The sequence below is a fragment of the Acomys minous genome, assembly GCF_964271855.1.
Source record: "Acomys minous genome assembly, chromosome: 9".
NCBI lineage: Eukaryota > Metazoa > Chordata > Mammalia > Rodentia > Muridae > Acomys > Acomys minous.
Window position 1 is genome coordinate 40,816,596 of NC_140490.1, and position 23,849 is coordinate 40,840,444.

Below are 23,849 nucleotides of genomic sequence, written 5' to 3' on the forward strand. Positions count from 1 at the left end.
TCATATGTGACTCTAATTTCACAGGATCTAATGTCCTCCAAGGGCACAGGTACACAACTGCTATACAGATATACATGCACGCAAAATATCCATACACATAAAATATTTTTAATTATAAAATGAATCTAATTCATCTATCCTCCAAATCAGCCATGAACAGCGGTGTACACCTTTAATCCCAGCACTTGAAAGGCAGAGGCAGGTGGATCTCTATGAGTTCCAAGATGGCCAGGGCTGTTACACAGAGACGCCATCTTGAAAAACAAAACAAATCCTCCAAATATTAACAGTTTTAACATTGTTCAAAAACCAAGTATCCAAATTCTATTGTGAGACACTAGGCAATCTCTTAACTGTGAGTCTCTGCATAATAAAAAGAAATAAAAATAAAAGTTACGTATTTCCAATATATAATGGCACAAGAAAAACAATCCGTTTGAAAAAGGAAAATAGATGGTATAAGAAAGAAAGATCAGGCCAAAAGCAAGATCCAAAGAAACCCTGCATCTCTATGTCTCGGATGGGTGTCCTGGCCTGTGCTCCATGGCCCAGTACATGCCTACCTCTTTAGTTCCACAGCTGTGGCACACGAAGCCTCTCTTGGGCCAGCCCCATTCTTTCTGCAGCCTTCCTTGGCAGAAATCCCATCCCATGGTACTGCAATCTTCAACATCATAGGGTCTCCACTGCAACTTAGGGTTCATCCTAAAGCTGAACTGAGTGGGTCTTAAGTAGTCCAGGCTGTCTTTGAACTTGCTAAGTAAGCAGGCTGACTTGAACGCCCTCCTCATCCTCTTTCCTTTACCTCCAAGGACTGGACTTACAGGAAGTGCCTTTCCCTCATATTCATGTTCATTCACTCTCTCCCTGCCCCTCTAGTTTTTGAGACAGGGTTTCTCTGTGTAGCCTTGGCTGTCCTGGATTCGATTTGTAGACCAGGTTGGCTTCGAACTCAGAGATCCATCTGCCTCTGCCTTCCGAGGGCTGGGATTACAGTTGTGTGCCATCACGCCTGTCTAGGCCTTTCAGGCTTGCACTTCCTAGCTCCCAAAAGTGTAAGAAACAAATCTCTGTTTCTCATAAATTATGCAGCCTTGGGCGTTCTGTTGTAAGGACACAACGCACCACGGCGCACAGTGCATCCTAAATCTCTTGGGGTTAGTTTAGTAACATGTCATTTTGCCCTTGGCTTCTCTGAATGCTTCATTTACCCTTTTGCTTTAACTAAAACTTCCTTCTCCTTGCTTGAAGCCTTTCACATTTCCCCAGCCTGTGGACATGAACTGAGGTGCCTGTCTTGTTACTCTCCTCTCCCTCCTTTTAAGTCTGTCCTCAGAAGAGGTGAGGAGGAGAATGAGAACCAGTTTTGCACTCTGTGGTACTTTCCTTCTTAAAGCTGCCACCCAGGGCTTGTTACGGGCATGGCTCAGTGGCGAAGCATTTGCCTGGTACAGTGCTTCCACACTCAGCACTGGGGGGACAAACACCCCCAAAACACCAAACCCAAACCCCCCACATAGCTAATAGCCCTACTTATCTGAACTTTAAAACACATTAGCATGGAGGCAGAAAAGTGGTGCCAGTGACAGGAGAGGCAGGAATAGAGCAAGACTTCCAGGTCAAACCTCGGTTACCTACCAATCCAGCCAACTAAGCAATAACAGAACTCATCTTGTTTATTTGGAATCTTGGTCAAAGTAAATTAAATGCCTAAGCAACATCTTATTACACTTTTGAATTTCAAGGTATAATCAGAATACATTAGTCATTAGTTAATACACTAGTTATTTACTCCAAATCACTGCCTTTAATTCTCTAAAATTCTAGTTCACAGATCCCTCTCACTCTCTCCAACACTACTGTGATTTAGGATTTTCCTTTTCGGATAACTACTCTAATATAGTCTGCATTCTGCAACCACAAATTTAATCAGATCAAAACATCTGGAAGCCAGGTGTAGTGGCATGCATCTGTAATCCCACACTCACCTGGGAAGTAAAGAAGCAGAAAATTTTCCAGCTTGAAGCCAGCCTGGGCTATACAACAAGACCTTGTTTCAAGGGGTGAGAGGCTGGGGGTGTGAGGCACTGGGCAGACAACTAACACTGAACCTCCACCCCCAAAACAAAAGAAAACCATACCAACCATGTACAGGTAGACAGTCTGGCTCATTATTTCTTAACCAGTACAACTATTTCCAAAACAGTTACATTTTACTAGCTATTATAGGAAGATGTGTGTAGATGATATATAAACACTCTACTATTTTCTACATGGAACTTGAGCATCTTTAAAGCTTGGTATCAGTAGGAACTCTTGAAACCTCCCTACCACCCCCAAGATACTAATGGACACCTGTCTACAACTTCTCCACTGACCTCTGGCTAGAGACCAGCTAGTCACTTCTAGGGTCAAACCCCACAAAGCCTGTCACAATCCAATGAGAAATTCCCTTAAATGAAAGCCCTTCCTCAACCCTATCTCATTTTTCCATCATGCTGAATGCCTAACATTCGTTCCGTTTTGTTTGCTGACTTTAGCCTGCCTGTCTCTTCACACTAGAGTCAGCACCACCAGGGTAGAACTGTGCTGACTTACTATTGAATCCAGTGCCTAGGACTTTAGCTGGATTTACTGAGAGCGGGATGAGTCTCTACGTGCGGGATCACACTGCAGCATTATTCATGGTAAAAAAGAAAAAAAAACCCTAATTGTCTATAAATGTCATGGTGGTGTGTGCAGCACTGGAAGGTAGTGGCAGGCGGATCTCTGTGAGTCCAGGTGAGAGCCTGTCTCAAATTAATTAAAAATAATGCTTAACATTCAAGTATTTAGGGCTGGAGAGATGGCTCAGTGGGTAAGAGCACTATCTGCTCTTCCAAAGGTCCCGGGTTCACTTCCCACATGTCAGCTCACAACTGTCTGTAATTCCAAGATCTGACACCCTCACTCCAATGCACATAAATTACAATTAAATAAAAATATTTTTTAAAATTCAGGTATTTAGTATTTGCCAACACTTCAGTTAAATTAACATGTAAACCCTAAAGCAACCCTGTGAGGTAGATAATATTATTAGTCCACCAAGAAACTATGCCTTGGAGGACAAATGAAAAGCTGAAAGTCAGTAACTGAAGAAGGCAGAGTTCGAATCCAGGCAGCCCTATTCCAGAATCAGTCTTCACAAGCGCTTATACACTGCTGACTTCCAAGTATGTACATGTCCCTGTAAGAGAAGGGCATTCTCTTGCCCAGTGAGGGTGGAACATATAACCAGCTAACTAAGTGGAAGCCCACTGAGGGAATCAAGTGTGCCACACACTGCTGTGCCTCTCTTCACAAGCACAGGCAAGAGGCAGCAATCCTCTGATAAACAAGAACAAGCCCACTGGCATTCCTGCATGTCTAGCAAAAGCATACTGGATTTCTCTTATGGGGAGTGCAGCCCTTTTGTCTGCCAAACAAGAAGTGTATATAATCCCTTATCTCAGTGACTATCCTCAAGTCATTTAGTTACCTTCTAACTGAATACCAACTTCCCCCAAGTAACGTGTCCCTATAGAGCCTTTCCAAAACACATAAGGTAATTTCATATAAGCAAAACAGTTTTTGTAAATATTTTACTCACTCATACGACAGTTAATTTTATATGACAAATACCAGTACACAGTGGTTCAGTAGCAAACACAACTACCTCTTGTTGACAGTACAGCTGTTGACTGGCTGTGTAGCTCAGTGAAGGGCACTGCTGCCATGCATGAGGCCTTGGCTTCTCTCCTCACTACCATCTTCCCCCTAACACAACTGAACTTGTAAGAGCAGAAATACTTAGGCAAGGCCATGAGACGGTTCAGTGGGTAAGGTTCCTGCCACACAAGCCTCATGTTCAATCCCTGAAACCCATGTAAAGGCAGAAGGAGAGAAAGTTATCCTGTGACCTCCGTACTTATCATGGCATAAACAACAATAATAAAGTTTAAAGAGAGAAATTAGTGAGTGTATTAAAACTTTACTTGGAGCTGGGCATACTGGTATACACCTGTAATCCCAGCACTCGGGGAGACAGAGACAGGTGGATCTCTGTAAGTTCTACAAAAGGACTCCAGGACAGCCAGGGCTACACAGAGAAACCCAAAAAACCCTAAACTTGGGCTGAGGAGATGATGCCGTAGTTAAAGCACTGCCACCCACGTGTGAGGACTGGCGTGTGGATCCCAAGAAACCCACAGAAATGCCAGGTGGGCACGGAGGCCACTGTGACTCTCGCCCTGGAAGGCGGAGGCAAGGATTCCTAGAGCAAGCAGGCGAATGAGGCCGTGGCTTCTAGCTCTGGGTTTCACGGTGTGACCCTGCAACAACGAAGAAGCCAGAAGAACAGCGACTGACGACTCCACCACCAGCCCCGGGCCCCGCATGCACGGCACATACATACAGAAGGACAAATGGAGAGATGCCGGAAAGGTGGCTCAGTTGTTAAGGGCACTTGTTCTTGCAGAGGACCTGGGGTCAGTTCCCAGCATGCACATGGTAGTTCACAATTACCCATCACTCCAGTTCCAAAATGCAGACACCCATGTGAGCCACTTGTACACATAAAAATTAAAAATCAGGGCTGGAGAGATGGCTCAGAAGTTAAGAGCACTGGCTGCTCTTCCAAAAGTCCTGAGTTCAATTCCCAGCAACCACATTGTGGCTCACAACCATCTGTAATGAGATGTGGTACTCTCTTCTGACATGAAGGCGTACGTGCAGGCAAAACACTGAATACTTAAATAAATACATATTTTTAAAAATTAAAAATCAAAGATAACATTTTTTTAAAAATAGATAAAAACTAAATAGAGGCACAGGCCTTTAATTCTTGCACTCAGGGAGGCAGAGGCAGGCTGGTCTATAAAGTGAGTCCAGAACAGCCAAGGCTACACAGAGAAATCCTGTCTTCCCCAGCAACTACACAGCAGCCCACAACTGTCTGTTACTCCAACTTCAGGAGACCTGCTGCCCTTTTCCAGTCTCCTTGGGTACCAGGAGGCATACAACAGTGTGTGTACATACATGCAGACAAAATATTTATACACAGAAAATAAAAATAAATCTTTAAAAGAAGGAAGGAAGGAAAGAAAAGAAAACCTCAGTAACCGGCACAGGATACCCTTTACAAGTTATTTATTGGTCAGGAGGCCCTGAAGGCCCCAAAATACACACCAGGCTACCGTAACTAAATGGTAAGACCCTATTGCTGAAGACACAACACACTTTGATTACAGGACACAGAGAAATGAACTTGGCCAGATGGCATCCTCCTTACTGGCTGGCTTCCAGAGAGCCAGAAGATGCTATACATCCCTGAGGCGGATGAGTTACCAATGACCCATCACTCAGCTCAGCACTGTGTCCTCTGTGCTACAACACTCATTTGCCAGGGGTGGTATGTCCACGGATGTAATCGAGGTATGACTGTAAAGGTAACCAATCACTTCCTGACTAGATATGAGACCTCCTCCACAGGAGGAGAGTAATGCCTGCTACTGTAAGCCTAGTCAGAGCCCACGGTTCAGATCGTTGGCTCTCGGTGTGCTGCTAAATGGCATGCTGTCCACTGCCTTCTAAATGTCTGTGTTCATATCCGTGGGTTAGCGCTCTCTCAGACTTGGCCCGGGAAGCTTCTTTCTGAAATGGGCATCAGTTAAATCAAGATCCACAACTGTCAAAGGGCTGAGACTGAGTGACTGTTGAGTGCTCAGCTCTAAGTAGGACGCTTCTATCTACTCCACCCTCCCACAAGGTTCAGGAAACACTGTAGAAGAGGGAATAGAAAGAATGTTAGGGCCGGGTGTGGTCGTACACACCTTTAATCCCAGCACTCTGGAGGCAGAGGCAGGAGGATTGCTGTGAGTTCAAGGCCAGCCTGGTCTACAAAGTGAGTCCAGGACAGCCAAGGCTACACAGAGAAACCCTGTCTCAGAAAACAAGAGAAAAGCCGGGCGTGGTGGCGCACACCTTTAATCCCAGCACTTGGGAAGCAGAGGCAGGCAGATCGCTGTGAGTTTGAGGCCAACCTGGTCTACAAAGTGAGTCCAGGACAGCCAAGGCTACACAGAGAAACCCTGTCTCGAAAAACCAAAAAAAAAAAAAAAAAAGAGAGAGAGAGAGAGAGAGAGAGAGAAAAGAAAGAAAAAAATAAATAAAAGCTGAAGGATGGCAAAGAGCGTGTGAAACGCTGTCTTCTGAATATGACAATATGACATGGTCCTTAGACTCATGAACTCACAGCAGCTAAGACTACCTGCACAAAGTCAAGCCTACATGTCTCAATATTACATCAGGCAACAATATTGAATTTAGTGAGTTACAAAAAAAGGGGGACATGCCGGTAGAAAGGCAATGTGTTGGGGGATGTCTGGCTGGGGGAGGGGAGAGCTAGGGATGAATATAATCAAGATGCACTGTATGTGCCAGCACTCAGGAGGCAGAGGCAGGGATCTGAGTCTGAGGTCAGCCTAGTTTACACAGTCCAGGACAGCAAGTGCTACACAGAGACCCTGTCTCAAAAGGACACTGTATACATGTATCAAGCCCACGCTGTCCTTGAACCTACAGCAATCTTAACTGAACCTCTCAAGTGCTGGCACTGAGACTATAGATGTGAACCACCATGCCTGGCTCACTGAAAACTGTCAGCAGTGCCACTCTGTTCTATTCTGACACCCGTGGAGAGCCTAAGCACACGCCCCATATTGTTAGAGAAGCAAACCCCAACCCTGGTGTTGTTACTCCCTAGTCAGAAAACTCTCATGACTGTCTGTGCCCACAGAACTGAGCACAGCATTGATAAATCTGGCTCTAGTGTACCCTGTCACCCCCAAGTCTCTATTTATTACAACAGACATACCCACACTTTTCCCCATCTCCATATGTGAGCACACATCTTCTCAGCTTTGAACACCCCCTGCCCACCATCTGCTGGAATTCTATTCCTTCTTCACAGCTGAAAGGCACTGTGGTAAGAGCTTAGCCTTCGAGGCAGAGGCAGGCGGATCGCTGTGAGTTCGAGGCCAGCCTGGTCTACAAAGTGAGTCCAGGACAGCCAAGGCTACACAGAGAAACTCTGTCTCGAAAAAACCAAAGAAAGCCAGGCGTGGTGGCACACGCCTTTAATCCCAGCACTAGGGATCTCGAAAAATAAAAAAAATAAAAATAAATAAAAAGAATTCCAAGAAGAGCTTCAGTTCCTTGAGCAAATAAATCAGCAAATCTGTTTTTTTCACCAGATATGACAGCGGGCATGCCACCATTTGTACTTTATAAGGTAACCCTGTGGCTGAAGCATATGGCTATAAATTATCTAACATCATACATAAGGCATAGTAGGTAAGAAATAGTAACTTCTAAGCAGTCCTTCCTTCCCCCTTAAACATCAACAAGTTTACAAAGACAGACAGACAGACAGACAGACACATCATCATAGCAGTAACACAGCACTCTTACACACACTCTGTAGCAGAGGCACTAAAGGCTCAGGAAAGGCTCTGCTTTCCCTGGACACCACCATTTACTAGCTGTGTAACCTAAGCATGGAAAAGGCTGGCCTCAAACTCAGAATCCTTCTGAGTCTCTTAAGATTACAGTCTCAGGCCACACTCACTGGTGGGACTTCTTACAGTTCACACCCACCTATGAGATAAGGCCTGTCACAGTATGAACCCCATAGGGGCTGTGCGTTACGTGTTAGTCAGGTCCTCACATCACAAATACTTAGTGGGCGGTATTCTAACTGGCAGTGTCTGGCACTAAGGTTTTTCCTAAAAACTGCTGAAAATGAATACTCAGCCCATTTCCTAATAGGAAATGAGTTTTATTAACTTTGATTTATCAGAAAAATGATGACTGATAGCCGCAACTGCTTAGGCACATTTTACTGTTTACAAAGTCCTTTTAATTCCTTGTAACATCCATAAACTCAAGTTTACCTCCAAAACATCCTCAAGGGAATAGACATTTTGAAGCAATGCACTTTAGGACTGAGGAAATTGGTTAATGCCATGGTCGCTACCATGGTGGTCTCCTCTAACCAGATCCTCCACCTCAGGTGCTTAATGCCATTAAAAACAAAAACATAACATCCACTAATAGGAGGCCGAGTCCTGCAAGTTGCCACCCTCCTCAAGGATAGTCTGCAGTTCAGGAGAAAGCCGAAGGTTAAAAAAAAAAAAAAATCCAGTCAGAAGCCATCCATGATACTTAACGTTGCATTGTTTCCGCATGTGGCGTCCTCCCACATTTCTAAGGCAGGTGCCAGGTCTGTGTGCAGGTGCTTCCTTCCCCACCAAAGCTCCCAACACAGGACCTAGTAACCAGAGACCCTCAGCAAGGGTCGGTGAATTGCACGGGACGGTGGTTGGCGGTCCAGAGCCGCGAGCTGACACGAACTCTGCGATGGGGATTTAGTACCTCTAGCACATCAACAGTCGATGGGGCGGAGAGGGTCTGGCAGGTTAATCAGGCTGGCAACGACTGCGAACCGGCGCCGCTAAGGGAAATTATGGCAGCTTGACCCACTGTGGTCCAGCCTGGCTGGCAGCGATGGCTGGAGGGCTGGGTACCGACAGAGGTTGGGGGCCGGGGAAATCCGGGCAGTTGGCGTCTGAGGGGGAGGGGGCCGCCTGCCGGCCTGAAAATGGTCCCAACCCCAACCTGAGGATGGTTTTGCGCTCCTCTAGGGTCCCACTCCCCATCCCGCGGCGGCCTTTGCTGCACCGAGAACTCGCTGCTACCTGAAACTGCAGCAGCTTCTCGGTCTGCTCCTGAGTTAGATCCTGCTCCTCAGGCGCCGCCATTTTGCCGCCGCCTCTACGCTCCTGACCCGTCCGCACCGTCACCCGCCGGAAGTGATCTCAGGTGCAACCACGTCCGGTCTGAACCGTCGTCGCCGGCAGTCAACTGCGTCTGCGCGCGCTAGCTCATATTACCCCCCTCCTTCCGAATCCTGCCGCCAGAGGGCGACATCCTCGAGTCTATGCCGAACAATTCCGAGGTAGTGAATCTACCGAAAGATCTGAAATTGCTGAAAAGATGACAGAACCCAGAGGTCAGTATACCTCCAGAAGCTCCGAAAAGCCCCGCAATCTGGCTGCTCCTTAACCATTTTCTAATCATTTACCATATGCTTGATGCTTCCTCAGGAAACTATTGCTCTGACGAAATACTGCTACTTTGATGCTTAACCCTTTCCTAAAATTGGATGCCTTATTAGGGGAGACTGTGGAGAGGTCTCACGGTCACTTACTAGGACTGTTTGTAAACGGGTTAATGGGGCTGCCAGACACTCAGAACTCTGTGTCCGGGTGGGAGCCTCGTTTGGCCTCAAGCCCAGGGCGTCTGGCCACTCTACTTTCATCCCTTTGACAGAGCGAAGATAGATACTTGAACTAGGTCCAAGAGCCTTGACTTTAAGTGTATTTGACACCTTGCAAACAAAGAACATCTTGGAGCAAGCCATCTGGACTCTGTTACTTTTTGTTGAATGTGATTAATTTATAGCCCTATGATTCCTCCCCTGCCTTTTCCAGGGCCATAGAGAGACACTCCTATAATCCCAGCATATGGGAGGCCAAGGCAGAAGGATCTTGAATGTGTTTTGGGGCTACATAACGAGACCCTGTATCAAAACAGCCACAATCAGCTAGGCGTGGTGTCCTACACCTGTAATCCCAGCACTTAGGAAGGCACAGCAGATCTTTGTGGGTTCAAGGCCAGCCTGGTCTACAAAGAGAGTTCAGGACAGCCAAGGCTACATAGAAAAACATTGTCTTGGAAAAAAAACAAACAAACAGATGAACATTTCCTCTCCTGTATTTTTTTTCTAACCTTTAGAACCTTCTAGAGTAATACTATCCAATAAAAATACATGGGCCATATTTTTGTAATAGTAGTTACACTAGGGAGAAGTGATGTTCTGCAGATGGGAATGTAAAATATTACTCTGTTCACTAAGGGGATCAGTGTAAAGATTCTCCTCAAAATCAAAATTAGCTGTCCCAGTGGCACAGGCTTGTAATCCCAGCACTCTGGGAGGCAGATCTCTGTGAGTTTGAGGTCAGCCTGGTCTACAAAGGGAATCTAGGCCAACCAAGGCTACACAGAGAAACCCTAACTTGAAAAAAACCAACCAACCAAGCCAGGTGTGGTGGCACACGCCTTTAATCCCAGCACTTGGGAGGCAGAGGCAGGGGGATCGCTGTGATTTTGAGGCCAGCCTGGTCTACAAAGTCCAGGCCAGCTAACAGCCAAGGCTAACACAGAGAAACCCTGCTTGGGATATAGTAAGTTGTGAGGATTAGAGTACTTTATTTTAGTTTGTTAGTACATTAGTAACAGTTTAGATTCTGCCCAGGGTAGTGCTTGTAGCTTTGAATTATGTTTCAGCCTCATTGTGTCAGTTACTGGCTTCCCAGGCCATACAGATATAAATATGTAGGCTCAATTTTCTTAACAATTATAGTTTATTATGAACTTATCAAATGAGCATACCTCTCTTATAACCCGGTTAGAATAAACCTAAGGAAAGAAGATTAAAGAACACAAAAACCGAAACTTTCTGGATATCAGTTCCCAGGAACGGCTCTCCTGGCACCATCAGCAGGACTTCTTCTGCTGGAACCTGGAGCAACTGGAACCCGAACCTCAATCAGAGCCCAGAGCAGCAGCCAAAGCCAGAGCCCAGAAGCCTTCACTGGAGCGGTTCGCTGGAACGCCAGTGATGAACAGCCACTCAATCCCTAAATCTCCAAAGACCATGCCTCCTGGTTTTGGTTCACATTTATATCTCCTCTCAGAATTTGTTCAAAGATGTTTTTCAGCTGGTAAGAGCCAAGCTCCCCAACAAAGTGGTGCGACTTCGAAGGGGATAAACATCACCTGCTATCTCACAAGTCTGTTCCTTATCCCACACTGGGGATCTAAACAAAAACATGTTTCTCTCTCCGTTATAAATAACTGCAACAAAATGGCACCCAACGATTTAGTGTATCCACACTGTTGAAAAATCATACTTTGTTATAGTTTGGGGAGTGATGGTGTGGGAGGCCAGGGAAGAGATAGATCCCAAAGAGATAACCCAAATAATAAAATAGAGACTGCTATAGTCCCTCTCCAAGTCGCTATGGCAGAAGGCTCCTGGGTCCTTTGTGGCTTTTGTTGTTCAGTGAGAAAGGCAGAAAGCTGAGAGATGCAAGGCTAAGTTACCAACACTGAGAAGGGAAGAAAGAACTGTGGGATAGATTGAGCTTTGTCTCAGGTGGAAGCAGTCTTGACGGGCTTTATCCTTGGGGCACACCATGAATACCTTGTGAGAGACTGTTTGGAGCCTTCCTGGGCTTGGAATTCAGGAAGCCTACCTAGGAACCCCACCGTGGCTATTGTTTTCCTAATTGACCCTCGAAGGGAGAAGGGACCGCCCTTTGCATATGACTGGGAAGAGGTAGAAGGAGAAAGGAAGAAGGCGCGGAGAGAGAGGAAAGGACCGGACCAGCTCATGGGACTGAGACACCTAAGGACCCGTCCTGCCGAACAGATTCCAGGAGGTTTTAATCTTCTGTCCCTTTAACCTTTTTTTTCCTTCTTGTATATGCTAGTTGGGTTGTATAATAAAGTTTAATTGTTAATAAACTGAGCCAACAAAGAACCAAACTCTTTGTTTGTTTGTTTGTTTGTTTGTTTGTTTGTTTTTCAAGGCAGGGTTTCTCTGTGAAGCGTTGGCTGTCCTGGGCTCACTTTGTTGACCAAGCTGGCCTTGAACTCACAGTGATGCTGAAGCCCCGGGCGTCTGGCCACTCCACCTTCTTTGAAAATGAGACAGATTGACTCCTGGCAACACGCAGCCTGCCTCAAAGAAGGTAATGAGCATCAAGGAACCTCCTTTTTTTTTTTTTTTTTTTTTTTTTTTTTTGGTTTTTGGAGACAGGGTCTCTCTGTGTAGCCTTGGCCGTCCTGGACTCACTTTGTAGACTAGGCTGGCCTTGAACTCACAGCGATCCGCCTACCTCTGCCTCCCGAGTGCTGGGATTAAAGGCGTGCGCCACCACGCCCGGCTCAAGGAACCTCCTTATGGAGATGGCTTCAGATGTGGCAAAGCAGCCACTGGGCAAAAATGTCCTTGTTTTCTGTCACAGACAGAATTCTGCCTTAAATGGGCAAGCTTGGATGCAGGTGGAGTCGACAGCCAAACTCTGCCAAGACACGGTAGGCAAGTCTTGTCCTCAATAGTCCCCGATTCCAAATATGTCTGTCTGTCAGATATACTGGACCAGAAGGCAGAAGATGATGCTCAAATGTGTTAGAGAGTTTTGGATGACTGTTCAGGCAGCAAAATGGCCCTGTCATTTTTTTCATTTTGGAAGCTGCTAACCTGTACTTCAGGTAATTAATTTTATTCCTTCTCAAGTCTCTGATGGGGTTGAAGGCAGAAAAACACTATGAATATAACATGAATATAATGATTGTTTCATTGTTCTTGTGTGTGTATATTGTATATTGGTGTAATAATATAAATGTACAGATAAATTTTTTTTTAAAGACTAAAAAGGGGAGTTGTGGAGGAATGCCTTGAGTGGATGTAACAGTTGTCAATAAAGTGCTGTTTAGCCAATCAGCTGGGGAGAAGGACAGGAAGTGGAAGGGAGGGCTTCCTGGAGAGGAGAAGGAAGTTGCAGTTGACAGTTAAGAATGGACAATTGGGGCTGGAGAGATGGCTCAGTGGTTAAGAGCACCGCCTGCTCTTCCAGAGGTCCTGAGTTCAATTCCCAGCAACCACAGGGTGGCTCACAACCATCTATAACGTAATCTGATACCCTCTTGCACTTATATGCAATAAATAAAATAAATAAATTAAAAAAAAAAAAAAAAGAATGGACAGTTGACAGAGTGAGTTGATGGAGAGAAGCTGCCCAAGGAGGATCAGATTGGCAAGTGCTTGGGATACAGTAGGTTATGAGGGTTAGAGTGGTTTATTTTAGTTTACTAGGACATTAGTAGCAGTTTAGACTCTGCTCAGCGTAGGGCTTGCAGTTTTGAATTACACTTCAGTCTCATTGTCTCAGTTGTTGGCTTCCTAGGCCTTACAGATACAATAACTGCAACAAAAACCTGTCTCCAAAAACAAATAAACAAACAAACAAACATAACCAATCAATCAAACAAACAAACAAAAATTAAGGGGCTGGAGAAATGGCTCAGAGGTTAAGAGCACTGATTTTCTTCCAAAGGTCCTGAGTTCAATTCCCAGCAACTACATGGTGGCTCACAATGATCTATAATGTGATCTGGTGCTCTCTTCTCACCTGCTTGATCACATGCAGGCTGAATACTGTATGTGATAAATAAATAAATAAATAAATCTTATTTAAAAAATTAAAATTAGAACTGCTATACAATCTAGCTATATCAGTCATTCTGGTATACACCTGCAAGACTCAAAGTCAAGTTAACTATAACCTGTATCTACTTATTTACTGATGCGAAATAAATTAGAAAATCAGCTAAGTGTCTACTAACAGATGAATGGACAAAGAAAATCCTGTATGTAACCAGGGATGGTGGTACACACCTTTAATCCTAGGACTCGGTTGGCAGAGGCAGATCTGAGTTCCAGGCCAGCCTGGTCTATGGAGCAAATTCCCAGACAGCCAGAGCTGCACAAGAAACCCCATCTCAAAAACAAAACAAAACAAAACACAACACTGGCTGTGGGGCGATAGCTCAGTGGTTAAGATCATAGCTGTTCTTCCAGAGAACCTATGTTTAATGCCCAGCATCCATATGGCAGCTCACTACTCTCTGTAACTCCAGTTCCAGGGGGTCTGACACTCTCACGTCTATACACATTTAAGGAAAACACCAATGCACAGAAAACATATTTTTAAGTTCTATGTATTTGTACAATGGAATTTTATTCAGCTGTTAAGAACACAGGCATGTTGTTTGCAGAGAGATAGGTGGGTCTGGAGATCATGTTAAGTAAAGTAAGCTTTTCTCACAAAATGCCACATATTTTCTACCATATGTAGAATCTGAAACTGAATGAAAAAGGAGGATTATCAGAGGTGAAGGGCAAGGTGGAGTGGGGAAGGGCAAAAGAAAAGATAACGAGATGATCAAAGAATACTCACAGACACATGGAAACATCCTTTACTTTGTGTAATTAATACAATGCTAATAAAAACTCCAAGGAAAGGGCCAGGAGGATGGCTCAATTGACCAAGTGTCTGCCAGGCTAGCACGATCCCCAGAACTAACATAAAAGTCAGGCCCTGCTGTACTGATCTGTAATCCCAGCACTGAGGGGCAGAGAGAGCCGGGTCCCTGGGACTCGCTGTCCAGCCAGCCTCGTTTTTATTTCATGTGCATTGGTGGTTTTGTTTGCATGTCTATCTGTGTGAAGGTGTCAGATCTTGGAGTTAGAGGCATTTATGAGCTGTCATGTGGGTGCTGGGAATTGAACCCAGGTCCTGGAAAAGCAGCCAGTGCTCTTAACCGCTGAGCCATCGCTCCAGCTCGCATATTTGTTAATTATGTTCTTCTGTGTTTGCTTCGAGGTCAGATGTCATCAAAGGTAAACAGTGCATGGCCAGTGTTCTCTAAAACCACACAGATAAGTAGAAAATGAAATGGATTTCATTAACTCTCTGGAAGTGTGTGTGTGTGTGTGTGTGTGTCTGTGTGTCTGTGTGTGTGTGTGTGTGAGAGAGAGAGAGAGAGAGAGAGAGAGAGAGAGAGGGAGAGAGAGGGAGAGAGAGGGAGAGAGAGAGAGAGACAGGTGTTACAGTATGTGCTGGGAGCTGGAAAGATGGCTCAATGGTTAAGAGCACTGTCTGTTCTTCTAGAGGTCTTGAGTTCAATTCCCAGCAACCACATGATGGCTCACAACCATCTATAATTTGATCTGATGCACTCTTCTGGCCTGCAGGTGTACATGCAAGCAGAGCACTCATATACATAAAAATAAATAAAAAATATAGTATGTCCTGACCCAAGTCCTATGCCTATACCATACCAAGACTTGTGGCCAACAGTTATCTCAGAAATTTTAATTTGTATTTGTTTCCCTGGTGTTAAGGGTTTGCCACTGCCTTCCTATTTTGTTTCTTTTATTTTTTTTTCTTTTAGTTTATTTTGTTTTATGTGTATGGGTGTTTCGCCTGCATGTGTGTAGGTGCAGCACTTTCACACTTGGTGCCCTCAGAGTCCAGAAAAGGGCATCAGACACCCTGGAACTGAGTTACAGAAGGTTGTGAGTCCATACCTGGGTGCCAGGAGTCAAACCCATGTCCCCAGATGACCAGCCAGTGACCTTAACTGCTGAGTCATCTCTCTAGGCTCCGTTTTTATTTTATTTTTAAATTTTATTTTATTGAGACAGAGTTTATCAGTGTAACATCCCTAGCTATCCTGGAACTCACTTTGTAGACCAGGTCACCCTCAAACTGAGAGAGATCTACCTGCCTCTGCCTCCCGAGTGCTGGAATTAAAGGTGTGCCTAATTTATTTTCATTTCTTAAATTTGTCCTGTCTAAGCCGGGCGGTGGTGGTGTACGCCTTTAATCCCAGCACTCCGGAGGCAGAGGCAGGCAGATCACTGTGAGTTTGAGGCCAGAATGGTCTACAAAGTTAGTCCAGGATAGCCAAGGCTACACAGAGAAACCTTGTCTCGAAAAACCAAAAAAAAAAAAAATTGTCCTATCCATTTTTTACTTTATTTTATGTGTATAGGTGTTTTGCCTGCCTGAGCAAATGTGCACCATATGTGTGCCTGGTGCCTTTGGCAGTCAGAAGAGGACATGGGACTCTTTGGAGTTGGATTCTGTTTTTTTTTTTTAAAGATTTATTTATTATTTATACAGCATTCTCTCCATATATGTGCCTGCCCACTACAAGAAGGCACTAGTCTCATTACAGGTGATTGTAAGCCACCATGTGGTTGCTGGGAATTGAACTTGGGACCTTCGGAAGAGGTGCTCCTAACCTCTGAGCCATCTCTCCAGCCCCTCTGGAACTGGATTCCGGATGGTCATAAGCCACCAGCTGGGGTTGCCAGAAACAGAGCCTAGGTCCACTGCAAGAGCAGCACATGTTCTCAACTGCGGAGCCACCTCCTCAACCTTATGATTTGTTCGCTGACGAAGAACAAATTCTGTCCTGTAGAGACATGGAAATCCTAGAATAAGTCTGCATTTTTTGAGTATATAGAACATAGGTTTTCTATCAGTTGGGAACACAGCACCTTGATTGCAGCTGAATACAGCACATGGTAACATGTCAGCAAGTTTTTATTGATTATCTGTTAAAGAACCTTAGGCTTCTGAGAAGGCCAGCAGGACTGATAGAACAAGTTATGCTTGGAGGCCAAGTTCTGCTCTGTGTAAGTCACAGAATACATGTCACACTCTTCAAGAAGATCTGAGTACAGATACTGATGGTACCCAGGTATGGTAGCACACACCTTTAATCCTAGTACTCGGGAGGCAGAGGCAGGGAGATCTTTGTGAGTTTGAAGTCAGCCTGATCTATATAGTGAGTTCTAGGCCAGCCAGGTATAGTGGAAGTTTTAGTTTCTCTAAAAACTCAGCTATGTTATGTAAATAAATATATATATATATATATATATGTATATATATATATATATATTTATTTATTTATTTAATCCCAAGTGGGGGATATTGGGATGCTTTTAGTTTGCCCACAGCTGATAAGTGTTTCATACAGGCTTCGAGAGGGGCATGGTCTTTGCCAGCTGCCGTTGAATTCTGAGGACTCGGAGAGGGGAGAAATACCAGTGCCCAGAGAGAAGAGGTGAGCGGAGAGACAGATAGACAGATAGATAGATAGATTAGATAGATAGATAGATAGATAGGAGAGAGAGGTTTGCTGTTGCTGGTTCTGCTGGGCTGATTGATGGATGTCCTGATGGCTGAGACTGATTTTTGCCCCAAAGAACCTGCTGACTTGAACAAGAGGGAAGCAGTAAAGAGACCTCCACCCCCTCTCCCCACTTACTTCCTTCTCTCCTACCTGCTGTTAGGGGGCTGGTAGGGATTAGGGTAGAGAAAGGTTGGAAGGGAGGTAGAGATTTAAGAAACCATTAAAATAGTTCTTAAAAGTAGTGTTTGGGCATGGTGGCACAAGCCTTTAATCCCAGGACTTGGAAGGCAGAAGCAGGCAGATCGCTGTGAATTTGAGATCCAGCCTGGTCTACAAAGTCTAGGACAGCCAAGGCTACACAGAGAAACCCAGTATGGAAAAAACCAAAAAAGAAAAAAGAAAAGGAGAAGAAAAATAAAAGAAAAGTAGTACTTACCTCCAGGGCTATGGAGCCTTTTTTTTTTTTTTTTTTTTTTTTGGTCTCAATTCCACATGACACACTCTTTATCAGATTATACAGAGAATGGGCGGCTGGGCTAGGTGGGGTATAAAACTCCTCGAATATCCAAGGGATCCCCAAGAATGCCTGTGGCTCCTTTCTACTTACAGGCATAGACTTTTGTACAGTGTTTTCAACAACATTGTTGGGTATCCTGCACATCTTGCCAGACCATAATATTCTCAAGAATGTTACAGCTGTGCTGCCCTTCTTCCTCATTCTTTAGATGCACCAGTGTCTTTTAGAAGCTTTCCTAAACCTGTGAAGCAAGGTGAGTATTGTCATCTGTGTAATGAAATCTTTTTGCAGAAATGAAGAGGATGAGAAAGCACGGTCCTAAGCCACCATCCATCACCAACAGAGGGACTGCGGGGGTAACTGTAGAGGGGACTGTTCCTGATGATTGCAAATTGGCCCCGGGACCCAGGAACTAAGCAAATACTAAGTGGCCTAGTGGTTAAAAGAACGTACTGCTCCTGCAGAGGACCTGAATTTCATGCCTGGCACCTGCACGGTGATTGACAGTCATCTGAAATTCCACTTCCAGGGAGTCCAACACCCTCTTCTGGCCTCTATGGCCACCAGATACGCATGTGGTGCACATGCATCCTTGCAGACAAATACTCATGTATCCAAATACTTATGTATAAAAAATATATTAAAATAAACAATTTTCTTTTCTTTTTTTTTTCTTTTTTTTCTTTTTTGTTTTTTCTAGACAAGGTCTCTTCTGTGTAGCCTTGACTGTCCTGGACTCACTTTGTAGACCAGGCTGGCCTCGAACTCACAGCGATCCGCCTGCCTCTGCCTCCCTAGTGCTGGGATTAAAGGCGTGCGCCACCACGCCCGGCAAAATAAACAATTTTCAAAAGGCCTGAATATGGTGGTGTACACCTTTAATCTCAGCACTCAGGAGGCAGAGGCAGATGGATCTCTGAGTCTGAGGCCAACCTGGCCTATGAAGCAAGTTCTAGGACAGCCAGGACCACACAGAGAAACCCTGTCTCAAAAAACCAAAATCACATTAATGATGATGATGATGATGATGGTGATGATGATGATGATGGAATACTTTTAAAATGTACCAGGAAGGTCTAATGCAGCAGAAAAGACCCCATCACTTATGTCAGTTCTGTCCAAAGAACAATGCTGGGCACAGTGGCACAGGGTAGTAATGTAAGGTAACCCCGGGGCATTCTCTAGGCTCCAGACTCCTTGGTGGCGTCTGTTGTCTTGTCATAGCTCTAAGGCAGTACTGCTGGACGTGCACGAAGGCGACCCAGGGGAGACGATCGCTTCCAGCTCCATGCCATTTCATCCATTTTATCCTGTGGAATTCCAAGACATTAAGCAAATTGGTAGCCAACCATCTCTACTGTCCTGCTTATTTTCATTGTCAATCTGGCAAGGCTGGAGTCGCTTGAAAAGGGAGTCTCAACTGAGGGATTGGCCAGATCCGATTGGCCTGTGGGTTCACCAGGGGAAATTGTCCTGGTAGTTCACTGATGTAGGAGGGCCCAGAGCACTGTGGGTGGCAGTCCTGAGCTGTGTAAGAAAGCCAGCCAGGGGCTGGAGAGATGGCTCAGCCATTAAAGGCTAGGCTCACAACCAAAAATATAAGCGTTCAGTTCCCAGCACCAATGGTTGTCTCTCCAGACACACACACACACTCACACACACACACACACACACACACACAAGAAAGGAGAGAAGGAAGGAAGGAAGAAAAGAAGGAAGCTGGCAGGCAGTGTTTATCTTTCAAAATCTTTCTCCAGTTCCTGTCTAGACTTCCAGTAACGATGGATTGAGACCTGTGAGCTGTCCTCCCCTCAGTTGCTTTGGCCGTGGTTGTCACAGCAACAGCAACACCTACTGTCTAGTCATCCTGAACATAAACTATCCACGAGCTACTCACCATCTCCTGCTCCCTCCGCCACTAGGAAGCATTAACTTACACTTTGCCTATCTTAGATAGTTGATATAAGTGGACAGGGCACTGTGCTGGCTTTGTACCTAGTTTACCTTAATGCTTTCAAGGTTCCCTTATGCTGAAGTATGTCTGAACAGTGTTGTACTATTTGGTGGGACCACAGTGTTCACATGTCTGTCAGCTAATGGACATTTGAGGTTTTTCATATATCTTATTTTGTTGTGTTGTGTTTTGGGTTTTTTTTTTTTCCTTTGTGAGACAGGGTCTTTGTTGTTATAAATGAATCTGTCTTCAAGCTTCTGATCCTATTGCCTCAAACCTCCAAGGGCTGGCTGTGCAGACTCACTTCCCCATGCCTTGCTTACTGTTGACTATCATTAATAGCCCTGGGATTGAAGTTGCTGGGTCATCTGGTAATTCTATTTTTAACTTTTTGAAGAAACACCAGCTACATTTTTACATTCTACAGTCTGAAGAGGATCCAAGTTTTCAGTGTCCTTGTTAACACTTTTCTCTTAAAAAAAAAAAAAGTATTTGCTATGGTAGGACTGTGAAGTGCTAAGTGAGGCTTTGATTTGCATTTCTGTAATGACTAATGATGCTGCATTTCTCTTTCATGTGAATGCTGGCCATTTGTACACCTTTTTTTTTTTTAAGGTTTATTTATTATTATGTATACAATGTTCTGCTTGCATGTACACCTGCATGCCAGAAGAGGGCATCAGATCACATTACAGATAGTTGTGAGCCACCATGTGGTTGCTGGGAATTGAACTCAGGGCCTTTGGAAGAGCAGGTGGTGCTCTTATCCACTGAGCCATTTCTCTAGCCCTTGTACACCTGTTTTTGTTTTGTTTTGTCTTTAAGACAAGGTCACACCATATAGTCCAGCCTCATCTTCACTTTACAATGTTCTGCCTGCAGTGTATGCCTGGACACCAGAAGAGGGCACCAATCTCATTATAGTTGCTTGCAAGCCACCATATGGTTGCTGGGAATTGAATTCAGGACTTTTGGAAGAGCAGCCAGCACTCTTAACCTCTGAGCCATCTCTCTGACCCTTCTCCTACCTCATTTGTATATATCTTTTGGGGAGGGAGGACAGATGGCCATTGAAATCTTTTTGATTTTTTTGTTTGTTTGTTTTTGTTTTTTTGAGACAGGGTTTCTCTGTGTAGCCTTGGCTGCCCTGGACTTGCTTTGTAGACCAGGCTGGCCTCAAACTCACAGAGATCTGCCTGCCTCTGCCTCTCAAGTGCTGGGATTAAAGGCATGGGCCACTACATAACTTTTTTTTAAAAGACAGAATCTTGATATGTTAGCTGGTCTTGACCTCCTACAATCAAACTCCTGTTGCTTTAGACTTTTGGGTATCCGGCACTACAGGCTCATGCCATCTCACTTAGAGCTTGCTTATTATTATTTTGGTGATACTTGGAATCAAATTCAGGGCCTTGAACAAACTATGCAAACGTCTACCACTAAACTATACCCCAGCCTTTGCCTTAAATGTGTTAGCAATTGAAGAGTAAAGAACATTCCCATGTGGGCTGGAGAGCTGGCTCAGCAGTTAAAACACTAGCTGCTCTTCCAGAGGACCCGGGTTCAATTCCCAGCACCCACATGGAATCTCAGAACTGTCTGAAACTCCAAGATCGGACATTCTTCACACAGATATACGTAAAGGCAAAACACCAATGAACATAAAATAAAAATAAATTATTACAAAAAAAAAAAAAAAAAGAACATTCACTGGGCATGGTGGTGCATGCCTTTAACCCAAGCACTATATATATATATAGTGTGTGTGTGTGTGTGTGTTTCTGTATGTGTACTGTGTCCATGCAGTGCCCATGGAGACCAGAAAAGGGCATTGGATCTCCTGAAATTGGAGCTACAGGCAGTTGTGAGCCACCTGATTGGGTGCTGGGAACTAACTGATCCTGGGTCATCTGAGAGAGAAAGCAGTGAGCGCTCTTAACCTCTGAGCCATCTCTCCAGCCCAGATAAACCTGTCTTTATGAATAAAGAGAGCACGATGACGGATGCACTCCCTAGGAGCAGAAAGCAGAGCAGGTGTCCTGGGGCTGGGCAGAAGTAGACAGGGGCTGACTGAGAAAGGACACAAGAAGCCTTTTGGGTGATGGTGCATGTCATTTCTTCACTGAGCCCAGTAGTTACGCTCATGGCACAGAGCTTTCATAGTGCTAGAAGGTGCTGGGGTACAAAAACCATCAACAGTACCCCGATAGTCATCTCTCATGCTACAGCACCAGCCTGCCACGCAAGATGTTCCCACTGTGGATGGTAGTTAAGAGCACATGCTACTCTTGCAGGAAACCTGAACTCAGCCCTCAGCACCCACAAGTAACAGCTCACATCTTCATGTAACTCCAGCTCCTAAGCACCTGCAGGTTCCTGCACACATATGCACATACCTATACACAGACACACATACATACACACATATAACTTATTAATTTAAAAAAATCCATTCATGAGGGAGAAGCAGGTGGCTCTCTGTGAGTTTGAGGATAGCCTGGTCTACATAGCAGGCTTGAGGCCAGTCAGGACTGCATAGCGAGACCCTGACTCAAAATAAACAAAACAAAACAAAGCAAACAAAAGCAACCCTGGCAAGGGACAGAGAGATGTCTTGGTGTTGCTGTTGCTCTTTCATCAGTCAGGGGCAGAGCAGATGGCAGTCCTTTGTTCATCCTAGCTTGATGCCTGGCACGGTGGCCAAAGCTGTTTTATGCCTAGGACTCATTAAATTCAAATCAAATCCAGGCAGCACAGAGGGGGAGGAGAAAGACACATAGAGGCATGTGGACCACCATGCCCCTCATAGACCTGCCTTCCTACGCACACAGCACAGCCGGCCGTAGACAACCACTTGCTGCCACACGATGCATCACCCAGGGCCTGCCAGTGGCATGGCCACAGTGTGCAAGTATGTGGTGGACAGATGAGAGAGAAAGAGAAGTGGAGCAGTTGGAGCTGGAGACTCAGGGGCGGAGAGGAGTAGCCAGCCCCGCTATCTGGGACCATGGCAAGGACCCAGCTAAGTTTGAGTCTGTGGTTATGCTATGGCAGGGGTTGGTGTTGATGTCCTTGGTTCATATTACCACTAGAGAACGTGGATGCGATGTCCCTGGTCAGGGCAGCTTCCAGGGTGGCTGGGGGCTGTGCAGAACTGGCCCTGCCCCTCCCTCACAGGCTATGGCTGTCTGCAAAGCTGGCCCCATCTCTAACTGGGCAGCAGGACCTGGGCAGCACAGGAGAGCTGGCCTCGGTGGAGGAGAGCTGGCCCTGCCACTCATCTGCTGTGAGGTGGGGTGGGTGTAGGGTAATGCCTTCCCCCCACACACACACCTCTGCCACCTGTGGTACTTGGGAGAGCTGGCGCTGAGGGCGGGAGAGCTGGAGAACTAGTGCTGCACCTCACCTGTGCAACTTAGGGGAGCTGGCCCTGATGGCAAAGGCACAGGAAAGCCAGCCCAGAGGGTAGGAGAGTGGCAGAGCTGGTCCAGCCCCTGAGGCTGGCTCTGGAGGAGAAAGGGGCAGCTCCAAGGGCATGAGAGCGGGAGAGCTACTGATGGTGGCATTGGGTGGTCTAGCCAGAGCAGTGCTGGAGAGCTCCATCCTGGTGGTGTAGATAAGGGAGAGCTAGTGCCACCCAGGCCCACATCCAAGGCACTGAGTTGGCCCGCCCCAAAAAATCTACATAATCTGCAAAGAGTTGGGATACGAGGAAGGGCCAGTCCTGCTGATGCAGCGGATGCAACACACAGGGAAACAGCAGGGTAACCGGGAGGAGTCCTGTTGGGGTTCTAATACTGATGGTGCCAGAGATCTCGAACCAGATCAGTGACTCATTGCAATGAACATTTGCAAGTGAAGATGTGCGGACAGAGCGATACACTGCGGGACACGCTCTCACATACTACAGCTTCCATGGTGAGATTTGTTTCATGTTTTGTGTTTTGGAGGCAGGAGGTTGCAAGAGCAAAGGGTACATAGGAGAGGATGGAGATGAGCAGGACTGAGGTGCATGATGTGAAACTCACAAAGAATAAAACTTTTTTTTTTTTTTAAAGTTCTCACTGGTGCAGCAGTGGCATGAACATTATGGGACAACCAATGGCTTCTGGATTGGATTTGAGGCCTAATCCACAGGGCAGAATTCATACGTGGTAGTGAAAACTAGTAAAAAAAAAAATACCATGGTTTGAGAGGTCACAGCCTCTAGAGGGAATCTAGACTGCCATCTAAATACTTATGCTTATAGCTCTAAATTAGATTTGCTCCCAACTTTGGCCAAGAGAATCGTCTTCCTGCAGTGGCCAGATGTCGATGCAGACTGATAACTAGTCAAAGTGCTGAGCCTAAGTGACTGTTGGGTGCCTGGCCCTAAGTGGGACACCTATGGCGACATTACCCACCAAGGGCCAGGGAACAGGGCAGAAGAGGAGGAAAGGATGTTAGGAAGCACAGAACGAAGGT

General features: G+C 45.5%; 1 protein-coding gene, 1 long non-coding RNA gene and 1 pseudogene across 6 annotated transcripts in view; 2 read left to right on the plus strand and 1 right to left on the minus strand.

Annotated features, from left to right (window-relative positions):
* FAF2 (Fas associated factor family member 2) overlaps window positions 1-8,911 on the minus strand; it is a 39,421-nt gene extending 30,510 nt beyond the window's left edge. Inside the window, exon 1 of one of the 2 annotated variants that reach the window (XM_084795794.1) lies at window positions 8,775-8,911. In XM_084795794.1, the coding sequence (XP_084651920.1) occupies window positions 8,775-8,837 (63 nt within the window). In that variant the 5' untranslated portion in view covers window positions 8,838-8,911. The remainder of the gene's footprint in view (window positions 1-8,774) is intronic. The other variant, XM_084795793.1, reaches the window with a different exon arrangement.
* The window catches only part of LOC311605065 (small ribosomal subunit protein uS2-like), a 986,626-nt pseudogene that overhangs the window by 812,590 nt on the left and 150,187 nt on the right, over window positions 1-23,849 (plus strand). The gene's annotated exons all lie outside the window — the stretch shown is intronic.
* LOC311605359 lies at window positions 8,971-18,072 on the plus strand. Of its 3 annotated transcripts, XR_014781902.1 has the most exons (5): window positions 8,971-9,088; window positions 10,551-10,862; window positions 11,733-11,894; window positions 16,759-16,845; window positions 17,723-18,072. It is a non-coding gene; the product is annotated as an uncharacterized lncRNA (long non-coding RNA). The 3 variants fall into 3 exon arrangements; XR_014781903.1 differs by lacking the exon at window positions 16,759-16,845; XR_014781904.1 differs by lacking the exons at window positions 10,551-10,862; window positions 16,759-16,845 and having other exon boundaries at window positions 8,986-9,088.